The following is a 12498-nucleotide window of genomic DNA, read 5'->3' as shown; positions in this document are numbered from 1 at the left end:
GAGTAATAGTCAATGAGTATCCAGAAGATCTCAGGAAGATGCGTTCTAGGAGAGGACGGATACTTAGTTTTTTATGAACAGGAGGAGCCTGAGAGTTTCGCCTCCCTGTTCAATAGTCTGTAACTGTTTAGTTGGCGTTTTCCAAAAAATAACTCCGGAGTTAAGGCCTTCTTTCTATCACCAGTAGTCGAAAAAGAAGCAGCTGTACATTAAATCATGCCTTGCATTACTAACGTCCTAAATCATTTGGTGGAATTTGCCTAAGCATAGTGAACTCTAAATCGCCGGCTGTAACATTACGCTTATAGAGATTCAGGTGTAGAATGTAGTTACCTCAAATACAAAAGATTTGACATCAATTGTCAGCCCTTGTGGCTACCATTTTGGATTTTGCAAAAGTATTCGCCTAACCGATAAAGATTTATTGCTGTGTCTGAGTGCAAAAGTCCAACTAATCAGCGGGCAAACGCTGCAAGCCAAGGTAAACGAAAATCAATTTCCGGTTCCAAAGAAGGTAATGTAGTGTAAGAATACCCATGTTCTCCGCCTTTTCCACCATCCTAATTTGACGTCTGGTTTAATTGCATTTCCAAAGTTAAAACAGTACACCTTGTTTAGGCATATTCGCGAACCAATTCACAGATGGTCTCCAAAACCATATCCTAAAAATTTCCCGCTGATTGTAGAAATACAGCTTGAAGATATTCTCCGCAAGCTCTCACCGATCAGCGTTAGTAAATCTACATTTAAAAACAGCTCCGTTGAGTAGTATGGACTATCCATTTATAGAAGACCCTGTTAGTCCACCAGGATAATGCAACCTCAGCCAGATTCCAGCTACCGGAATGTAGTATCATGATGTCCACAATGTGTCATAAAAGCAAGCATCTTCCCAAGCCACCCGTGTTAGACATACGTCCACCAAAGCACAGTCTAAGGCTCAGTGAAATTTTGAGAACTGACCTTGCTTATTGTTGTTGGTTCTCACTCAAACTTCTTCGGAGTCATTTGGGATAACTGGCGATCACTATGCTGAGATTTTTGAGATATTGTTCGTCTACAGCTTGATATCTATACAGCATGATATATACATATATCGCTGGATCACACCCGGTCCTTCAGTTTTCTAACTCAAAATGCAATGGTTACACCCTCTTTAACTTCATTTGTCAAGTATTCGGGGGATATGGAAATGAGAGCCATGCTGGAGGCGACGGCCCAATCAACTCGCCAACACCAATTGGTATCGTACGTCCCCTGCGGATGAGCAGCTGCGTAGTGGAGATTATAGCTTCAACACAATCTGTGTATGAATACATGACACCACCATATATAAAAGGGTCGTGAACGTCTCGTTCCACGTATACACTCAAGGACTCGGCGGTTACCGACGCTACTCAATCGAACGCAAGCGCTTTCTTGATTACTGGTCTCGTGTTCTCACCAGGTTCGCTCAATGCTTGCGCGTCACCTGAGCTCACAAACAGATAGTCGGTGATGCTGTGCAACACACAGCGGCCACGACGTTGATTCATAAAGTAGAGCAGATCGGACCGCGGCACAGTACACTTTACCCGGGTTGCGAAAATGAGTGAAACGTTTAGGAGTTTTGAAGAAAATATTTCGTCTCCGAAGACATTCTAATTCCGCTTTGGAGCACGGTGAGATTGGACAATTAAGTAAAGGCTACAGGGTATGTCGAACTCTCTCCTCAGGAAAACTTTGAAAGATGAAAAACCGACAGTGACTGACTTCTCATCACACGAATGGTACTGTCTTGCCTTCAGCTACTTTTTACCTCGGCGGCTTTCTTGCAACCAGTTATCTTCCTACCCAATACAATTCATTTTCACTCGGTTAAACCAAGTTGCAGAAGGCAATCGCTCTCTCGGACGTTCAAATTTTGCACACAACTCATAAATAACCCATATTCAGAGGTAGCAAAGACATTCCAAGTACTGATATTTTCCGATATGAAGGCGGATGAATTGTATTTTTTTTAAATTTCTCCATATATAGTGCCACGAGACTTCACCCCTAGCAAATATACTGCAGTTTTTTCTCATGAATACTCCTTGCTTCCTCGCGCATTCGCTTTAAAACATACCATAGAGGCGTTCTTGTTCCTTTGTCCGTTATTGTCGGGGGTGTCTAAATTTGCAATGCACTGTTGAGATACTTTTCTTTAACAAAATACCCTCATTTATAAGCGAATTTAATTTTTCGGGAGACTCACCTGGGACCCAACTAAATCTCTGGTGTACGGTGTTCTTGTGATATTCTTATGATGTTCTGTCTTGTTGTTTTCAGGGTTTTCCGTTGATGGATAGTCGCAATAAGGGCAGAAATACTACACGAATACTTCGCATCCGGTTAATATGTGCACGGCACGCTCCGCTGTTCCACGTTTTTCAAGTGATTCTACTCGTCTAGAAATGGGTTTGGCAACGTTTTACATAAGTGTGGTTTATCATTGAGGTAGCCCGGGGGTAACTTCCGTCGGATGCAGGCCGTGGTTGAAAAACCAATGGTTGTAGAACAAATACCACTCGAAACGAATTGGGACTGTCCGTCGGTTTACGTGGTATGTACGTTGCTATTGATGCCTTCTGACTTCCTAGTGGGTGAATTAATGGAACTAACAGGAATTCGTCGACGCCAACTCGTTCAGTTTTTTTGTGATGAGTATCTTCATGCGTAAATGTCTAAAAGAGCGATTATCAGAGGTGCACTTTTCGGTTTGATGGTCCAAACACACCAGTTCGCTAGATAGTTTGCTATTCAATAGATCCAGTTGCACCTATTTGTACGGCATTTTGTTAACAGCATGGTTTTTAGTTCACTTGACTTACGTCTGATTACGGAGTAACAGTCGATGACTATGGATCGTGCTGTTCGTTCATAAGTTGTATGATGAATACAGCTAAAGGGCAGACATCAGTGGTAAGTACGCACCATTTTGAAACTTAACGGTGATTTCGTAATGGTTGTTGTATCAAAAGCCATTTGTATTTTTAGTACCCAGCAGAAGCGATGAACAAAGCTGTGTCAAAGAGCCATCAATTTTTTGTGCCTTTGTTTAACTACGATGTGGTGGTGACATTTTTTGGTTCACAGTGGAGGTTAAGACAAAAATTCAGATCTTGACTCGCTATGCTCACTCTGTTCATGGCCGGATCGGTATTCATAAGTCTCTGAAATTACCTATTTGTGACCACTTTGCGTCTACATTTAGGCTTGCTTAGTTCAACGAAAGTCTTCACAACGAACGGCCAGAGGACTCACCTGCTGGCTCTGTATCGCACTGAACACATTAGTTAGAGCCTCTAAAACAGAACTGTATCTATCGTGGGCAGAACAGTTGGCCGACATGGTTTCGTCACCTCTCAAACATGAGCGCTGCATCCGTCTTGGCGGAAGCCCACAGCATAACTAAGACCATGTGTACCGAAAGACGTCCTAGCGTATGCGTTTGGCGTTTACATTGCCATCCCTCATCATTTCTAACTCGGATTTCCGCATAACCACATTGGAACTGACTTGATTGGCTGACAAATCCGATGTTGTCCTTGTGATCGCTAGCAATGTGATACACTCAGCGAACAAACTAACGACAAAAGGGCTTCGTGTGGAAATCTGGACGACGAGCGAAACCGCCACTCTAAAATCGTCATCATCATTTACACTAACGCCAGCTGAGGACACTGGTAACTTGTTGCCGTACAAGCATATCAGTTTATTTGAATGAAGAACTATAATGGAACGAATAATAGTGGGAAAGGGAGGGGTACTTAAGGCTAGCTTACCACGGAAATCCATACTGCTTCACCTAAATGTGTACTGTGATATTCCCGTCCTCCGAGACCCATTCACGTATTCCTGAAACCACAAGCGGCGCAAACTGGCAAACGCAATTCTGTCTATTGAGCTTTGTGCATCGACCTCGTCTGATAGACTGCCATCCGAGATATGCATAGCGCCAAATACATAGCCAAATATTGGAGGCGTACCCAATGACCGAATACCACGTAAAATTACTTTGCACTTTCTTAGCTCTGGGCACTCGCTGATGGACTGAATAGCTTATCCTTAAATACTGGTGCTTGAATGCATCAAGGTTCTCAAAGGGCCACCTACATTTTACATTCCTAACGTAGACGTCAGTAACACTGCACTGGAACATTTTATGTAGGTTTGCCTTCTTTTAATAAAAATATGGTTGACATATTTTGGGTACCAGGAATATTTGCCTCCTCTTCCCACAAAGCAAGGCTAAGTACGAAATGAAAAACGTTTCATCTGTTCTAGACGTTTTGAAGTGAAAAACGCAGTTTCTGTCTCAGGTAATGGTGATAGCAAAACTCACTGTTTTGATCGTTTTAATGACAAATGATGGGCGCAACACATCTTGAAGGCTTTCCGTACTACTGGTTACCAGTGAGGTCAGTAGAGCGGATTTAAACAGATGAATGCACTGCTCACGTTCTGCAGCATGAATGTACGTAGAACCGTTCAGTGTGATATTCCAAAATCGCCTATTCTAAGGTTCGCGTGGAGTTTAGAAACCAGTTATCAGTTTTATCAGTCCATCTGTTGGTGGCAATGAAGCTCTGGTCGTAGGAACTTCTAAAATGATGTCTAATATTGACTTGATTGAGAGTGAGAAATCAAAGTCTAAACTGTCTGATATTGGACGGATACAGTAGAGTAACAAACAGTACTGGTTCTTCTGATTCAATTCGTGCATTATCCGACCATTAGACTGCAGTTCTATCAATTTATCATGTCACGATTTAGCTCCATATAAGTATTATAAATAACCATGCTATTCGTTTCAATTCAATCCATTTACTGATTTGGCGGGGACTGCTCAAAGTTAATTCATCTTGCGACGCCATTTTTCGCATGATGCCACGTTGCACGGGCATAACTGTTCATATCTTGATATTGGTCGACGGATAGTTTCGCCTGTGAAAAATTGATTTTTCTCTGACAATGTTCATTCTTGCATGTCTCAAGCAATCAATGGCATGGAATCAACACCGGTGGTCAAAAATTCTCAAATACAACGAAGGAACAATCGGAGGGGGTGGCTAGGCATATTGCTTATTTGAAAGCTGTTTGTTGTGCATTGAGAGTCTGTTCCATCGTGGATGGTATTCGTTGAGAGCAGTCTATTTAGAGCATTTTATCGGTTGAGATGAAAAACTGATTTAGCGAACGGGAAATTGGTGACTCAAAATATTTAGGGGACAATTGGATGGGGGAATGCAAAGTGTGAAATTCTCACTAATAAATACCACGGCTGTATTTTGAACAAATCGCACTGTAAACCAATCTTCATATTCAGTTGAACGCTTTGAGAAATAAAAACCTTGAATGTAGTGTAAACCGTCCTTTCCAGTGACGGACCACAGGGGTGTAGTTTTTCATCTCGAAACCAGGTAATCACTCCAATTTCTTGGGATAAAATAGAGTATTGCGTTTTTTTGGTTTACCACTCAAACATTTTCCGGCAGTATATCACATTCACGGAAATCCTGATAGCTACGTCAATGGTTTAGTTAACCACATTTAACACAAGATCAAAAATAATTATTTTTTCAGTCGGATGGAACACACTTATGAAACAAATTTTGAGTTTCCCTCCAAGTTTAGCACATGTGCATCATCTGTTTTAGACAAGCGTTCAGGAGTGCAGTGTATGGTACTTATGAAGCCGTAGTAAACAACTTTCCATTTCATATAAACTTTACATCCAACCCAAAGGAATGTCATTGCTTTTGACGAAAGTTCTTTTATCCTGAAATCTGGTACATCCAGTCGCTGAATATATAACGCAGTTTTACATATTTATATATAATGCTTATTAAAGCCGGATGCGTATTTGGCCTCATAAGGTGGGAGGGTCGCATTGAACGTGCCCATTGATTTTTGACCAGAAGTATCTTGTTATCTTACGTTATTCGTTAGATAAATGACTTGTTTGTGTTTCGTCTGGTGGACCACATTTATCCGATAACAGTGACCTTACAGGTGTTCTAGTTTATCATGCCGACCTGAAAGTGATGACCCGTAAGCTGCCACCGAGTTCAAATTCCCGTACCATGCTCGGCAAAATATCTCAAAACTGCCTTTTTCCAATACACGATTTAGACTCGGGTATCGCGGATGACTGCGTTGATAAATATTTGCCACCTACGACTTATAAGGTACTCCAAAATAACGTTGCTACACCAAGCGGTCTCTCGTATAAGCCTCGATTCTGGGTCCCACCTGACCTAATGAGAATAGGCGATAAACAATAAGGTACCAACTAACTCTTCAGCGATCACGTCGAATGTTTTGCCATTATTTATCTGTGTGGCCATTTGTATTTGACTAAAATCTCAGAATCTTGTGTTTCAAAGAAAACAACAATAACACATGAGCTCCTTAATTGTGACAGCGATAAGTTATCTAATTTATTGGCTCATCGGCCTGGTTTTTATTACTTTCCTCGTTAGGGTTGGTGTTGCGAATATCCCTTATTATATTTTTATCACACGTTTTTGAGTTCGGATACGGTTTAAAAAGGATCTGGCTTAGATAATAACAACATGGACAAATTCTGACGGCCTCTGAAATCTATAAAAACCCGGTCTGTTGCACTCGTGATCGGTATCCAATAGGAGCATCGCATCAGCTAGTTCAGCAATTTCGGCACCTTTGGGCCTACTTTGTTAATGCATCTTTCCTCAAATGGACGTTGTTTATTTTCAGATTTTTTGGATGCATATTTGTGGTTTTACTGATAGTTTTACCTATGTTTTTCAAACGTTTTTGGCCAGTCAAATAACATAGGTTTATTAAGCTTTCGCTGGAAATAAACAAAACTAAAGAAATAAATCAGCTTCATCCGTGTATGTTTGTTTCTCCCGGACTGTAAACTGTATGGTGTTCACAGGATTCTCCTGGAAATTTCCATCAGAGAATCTCAAGCGCAGTTAAGTTTAATGGTACTATTGCTAACTGGATTAAAACCGCTCACACGTCAGTTGTACTGATACTGTTCTTCGCAAGCACGAATATTATGTCCACATAGTCATAACACACTAACAGATGACCGATTTGCGGGCTCAGGTTGTTCACTTAAAGTTTCCTGATGAAAGCCGCTGTCAAAAAAGGTGGCTAAAATTGACACAATCCCAGCTCTTTCTGTTGATTTATCTCGCTATCTCAACTAGTCGAGATAGTATGAGCATAAAGTACTGGCTTTACTTTAAGGTCAACAACGGGTTTCTAAAAAGCATCTATCTCCGAATTTTTACAACTTTTGCACACAATGTCTAGCAGGATATTTTCCGATGTATCAGCCAAGCAAACTAATTACCGAAAGTACAATTTCTTCGGAGTCTTTCATCTTCCAATGTTATAACGAATTTCACACATTGTAGATCTTGTTAGGGGACAAATGTATGATCGCTATATATGTGCAAATGTTTTAACCTCTCGTTTTTTAATTTGGCAAGCATAAACCAGTTAACCGTTTTCTAAATATTAACATCATGACCCATTAATACTTCTCAAATTTCTGTCATTTGGTTGTCCTTAAAAATATTTTATCAATATTTTAACAAGAAGTGATTTCAGACAAACCTGAAGGTAAGCACTCGAAATATTTCATTTGTTGGCTGAATTTTAAATTATACGGCTGAGAAAAAGGGGACCACTGATCACGTGAACAACGGCAATACACGATTCGTCTGGCTTTCGTAAAAATGACAAACACTGTGTATTGCCTCCGCTTCACAATCCAATCTGGTAAATTCATTTACAGGATAGCAAGAAGGTATAGTGGCAATAAGTATGGCAGATGCAAACTCGATTTGACAGCGTCCACATGATCAGAATTTTGTTCTTTTATAGCAATTTGTCTGCATCAGAACGTCAGTGTCTGGCGTCCTTCATAAGTCATACAACTATACCCTTGCACGAGACTAATTTTGACCGCATTTGGATAAAATCCAACAAGATTGAAAGTCAATCAAGATTTCAAGTGCTTTATGGATGGATTTTTCTAATATACGGTCACAGTATGTGAAAAAGCTGGCACTCGCACTGGATATGTGTGGCCAGTAAAAATGATCTTACTTTGCAAACCAAAATGTACAGAACAAAACCAGGCCTACTAGGCACCTTCACGTCGGCTGTGTTAGCACCGCAAACAATTTGTGCCAAAAGTGTAAACTTAATGTCGCTGTCGAGCTGATACTAACTTTCGCGTCAAGTTCCCAATTTATTTCCCCAACGACATCAAAGAGTAGCTTAGTGGTAACAGATGACGTGATCTGTTGTTTTATGACTATTTGCTTGTTTCTCTGCTTTGTACCCATGTAACTTCTTCCTGGTTTTGACTTGATCGTTGGTCATTTTCCGACCTGCGCCAGCCGTCTAGTCACTCTTTGGCCTTAAAGTTGTGAACCCGTTCAATATTGTTCCACGCGTTTCTTTAGGATGTGACTAAGCTTGTCTTTGTCTTTGGCCTTAAAGTTGTGAACCCTTTCAATATTGTTCCACGCGTTTCTTTAGGATGTGACTAAGTTGCCTTGTCTTTGGGTAGGTGCACTTTTTTCTACTAACCTTAATTTATAAGCACGTCTCTGCAAATACGTTTTTGAATGCAGGCAAGCAGGATCCCACAGTTTAAATTTGGTATAGCACATTTACTACCGTATATATTGATAAGCCTGCACTTGAACAATCTGGCATTTGAGGATTCGCACATGATTCAGTATCGTCCACTGGAGTGTGACACAGTCAATCCTGATTCATACGCTAAAATCTAGATAATAGTTTTAAAGCGCTTTGCATGGTATGTGTTTGTGCTCTATACAAGAAGGCCATTAACCGTAATCCACCCCTACTTTTAGAATACCTGAAACTTTCTAAAACCCCACCAAAAATTACATATATAGCAGTTCGAGTCACTGCTTATAGGTTGAGCAAGGTGTAGAAACTGTTTGCTGTCCATCTTGTAAGATTTGATAAAGGGCAAGCAGTGGGACCCGAGGCTAGCATAACGATCAGAACAAACTGATAGTGAATTAAATAATAAGTCAGCCACCCAGAGGTTTTTTTCTGTGAATAACTTATCACAACCTCACTGATTAGTCCCAACAAGCCTTTGGAGCCTCTTGTGCCTGGATATTCCAAGTGTAGACTCTCCTTGAAGAAGCGCCTCCTTCCTCGACGCTGTATTAAAGTACTTCTAACACCAAAACCAAAGTCCCCAGGGAAATTACCCCGGCTGACTTTGCGGCAGACCAAATTCAGTTCATGAGTATAAAAGCGTCAATCACGTAAGCGGTTCACAGTGTAAACAGTGCGAAAATCTCCCGGTTATAGAACGATAAACGTTGAAAGCCGATTGAGAATTGTGTTACTCCAATAAACCATTCTTTGCAATCATGCTCTTCTTTTATCCATTTGCTGCTAAAAAAGTTTTGAAAAAAATCGTTTTCTGGATTCTTTTCTCAAAACTGTAAAGAGGGTGACTACTACTCTGTACGAACGTGAAACTTTTTCCGTTCTTTGACACCCTAGCTTATAATTTTTGAGAGCAACGAATACATTTCTCTCACCATCCAAAAAAGGAAAAATCCTATTTCAATCTTGTATTGCATAAACAGAGTTAAATGAATTCATTTGCTGACGGCTACACAATTATTCCTTAAATATTACATATTTAGGCCTAAAAAGCAGTGAGACAATGTAGAAAAATTTAAAATACTAACAACTTTCTCGTGCAAACCCTTTTGACATCACTTAATCGTCTTTCGTTTACTGAGGAGCAGATTGTTTTGGCTCATTAAACCGGACGATACTGGAAAATCTCTAATCCCTGGCCAGAAATATTCGGCAAACAAAGGAGTTAATCTCCGACGTAAAACACGGATCACACGCCGGTATGAGAAGAATAAATTAGCATCACTTTGGTTCCTCTAGAGAAACAAACTAGCTGCACTACCGAATAGTACCTATTGTCTGGTCTTTAAGAGATGTGTCTAATTAGGATATCTTGTGACAAATAGACAAGCAAACAGATGGCCTTGTGACAACAGGACCAAAACCAAGACTATGTAAGAAGAAAGAACAGTACAAAAAATTACCCTGCGAGCGAATTTACTAAAATATAGTTTCAACAATTTCACCAAACAAATCAGGGTCTCCTAGTCTCTTTAAAGTTGGACTTCATCTAGACCATATCACGTCTACTGTTCTTATAACAAAATTCCCATATTATTTCATATAACAAAAGTGGTTGGGTGGTTAAATCTGTCAGATTATATCAACCAGGTCAAAACAGTTAACAGACAAAAGATAAAAGCACTGTGGCACCTTTAAATAAATTGTCATCTAACCAAGTAGAAAGCTACTTCTTGTCTGAGAAAGCAAAATAACCAAAGTCAACTAATAATACAGCTTGCCATTTTCAGAAATCTATTCCTGTTCTCAATAGATGAAAACGCTCTTTTTCAACAATAAACAGCATGCTTAAAAACGTGGGAAAGCAGGGAGCAATAGAAGTGTGTTTATCTCAATGCTCAGGTATCGAGTTTTAAAGACGGGCAAACAGAACATCATGCTGTTGTGGTGAAATTTAAAATCTTTCACCTCCTGTGCATGTTTTACATCATGCGAAAGTTTTTATTTGCAAATTTTAGTGAACTGGCTATAATAGGCAACATATTTAAAATATACTTACCCAAATAGGATAACTCTTTCTTCCGCTCACTGCATCATCATGCACTAAAATAGAACAACTCCAATGTTATGTCTGGTTTCATTTTCGTAAATAAGCAAGCAATGGTTTCTGGTAACCACACTGCTTGGTTGAACATTAGCACTGTGCTCATGCTGCTTACGGTGAAGGCATAAATGACCATTGAAAAACTTAAAGAAGTTGGTGTAGTTTGTCAACCATTTGGCTCTAGATTTGAAGACGATTATGCAGGAAAAATATGTATCTCTTCCATATACTTCTGCATTTAATTGTCAACATGATAGACTGAATACAGGCCATACCCACCAAGCATTTTAGATATGCTCAAAAGTGCGGCCACTTTGGTTCCGTAATCTTCTAAATTAAGCAGTTGAAGTCTTAGGGAGTGCATTAAATGAACTGTATTAGTTAACTTGGCACAGATTTATCCCTCAAAACTGGAAAGTCTAAAAGTAATATTCGCTGCATACTATAAGCGCTGATAAGTCAGATCCATAAATGCACCAGGAACAAAAAGATGTTGCTTGACAGAATCTAATTTTTGCAGTGTAAATTGGAAAATGCTAATCCGACAATCCCATAGCATCCTGAGGCTGAAAATTTCATAAAGGCTGAAAGTAAATACGCTAGTGGCGCAGATGCACAAGCCTAGATAAGTACCCCGAATGCGCTGCGATCGCGCAAACCTTAATACGCGTGTCAATAATTTGCGTGATGTGAATGGTACTTATGCTTGGTCAGTAGTACTTCGCAGGTTCATCCACGTAGACTTATCCGTCGAGCTTGTGTGCTGATTTTGTTCTTTACACACCCTGGTTTCCCGACCTTTTTAATCATTTGGCTTAAACTTAATCCGCTGTCAAAGTTCAGGCAGATAACACCGGTTTTCATAAATGAGCACTTCTAGTAGCCAGTACCATGCCTAAATTTAGTCATCATCATTTGCTGAAATCTTCAGAAAAATCGGACAAAGACACGTTCGAAAATCAGCTCTAAGGAATACCTTAAGTTTGATTCAAAGTGAATCACCGAATTTTATGAATCAGCCTCAGATAGGTAACCGAGGAAACTCAATTAACGGAACAAGCTTTTCAGTAATTGGACTTCAATGTTCAAATACAACTTGGTGTTATTCTCGTCGATCCTGACCATGAAATATTTTTTCTGCAGAATGTTGATCGTCATTGTGAACGTTATTGCGGGTAAATAAAGACGCCTGAAGCTTAAAATCTAAAATTCTACGAGAACGATGATGCATTTTAAGCACACCCCCCCTGGTTCGTTGGTTGCGCTTTGGTATCACTTCCTTGAATTTGGGTTGCATTGCCTTCTGCAAGATGCCTTGCAAAAAGCTGACGGGTAACAAAAAAGCAACGTCATTCTCGAGCTATATTTGCATTTCCACTGTCAAAGGGATAAAGTGGGATGGAAACCTGCTAATAACCAGAGTCCGTCATTAAAGACATTAATTAACTTTTGCTTAAAATGCGAAACACGAAGCAGCATAATAGGCCCAACAACATAATGCGGTGAAATAATTACTGCATCATTTACCAAACAAAGTTTTGAAAGAATTTGTCCAGCATTCAATCGCTCATTATTCTGTGAGCTCTGCAAGTACCCTAACTTTTTGGTACGCTTTCTCAAACACTTATTTTGGCTGCTATTTCCGTGAACTGATAAAGTTGTTGTAGGACAGTGAGATGTGCACCCAATGTACGCGTCTAAGCCGG

At 40.0% G+C, this 12498-nt stretch overlaps 1 protein-coding gene across 1 annotated transcript in view; it reads right to left on the bottom strand.

Moving 5' to 3' along the window:
• Positions 1-3460: 3460 nt before the first annotated feature.
• The window catches only part of T265_14072 (hypothetical protein), a gene marked incomplete at both ends in the record, with an annotated part of 41804 nt that continues 32766 nt past the window's right edge, over positions 3461-12498 (bottom strand). Inside the window, one exon of the mRNA XM_009171915.1 lies at positions 3461-3752. Within this exon, the coding sequence (XP_009170179.1) occupies positions 3463-3752 (290 nt within the window). The remainder of the gene's footprint in view (positions 3753-12498) is intronic.

Source organism: Opisthorchis viverrini (genome assembly GCF_000715545.1).
Source record: "Opisthorchis viverrini unplaced genomic scaffold opera_v5_139, whole genome shotgun sequence".
Taxonomy (NCBI): domain Eukaryota; kingdom Metazoa; phylum Platyhelminthes; class Trematoda; order Opisthorchiida; family Opisthorchiidae; genus Opisthorchis; species Opisthorchis viverrini.
The sequence above is the reverse complement of the archived record's forward strand: the minus strand, read 5'-3'. Positions and strand labels throughout refer to the sequence as shown.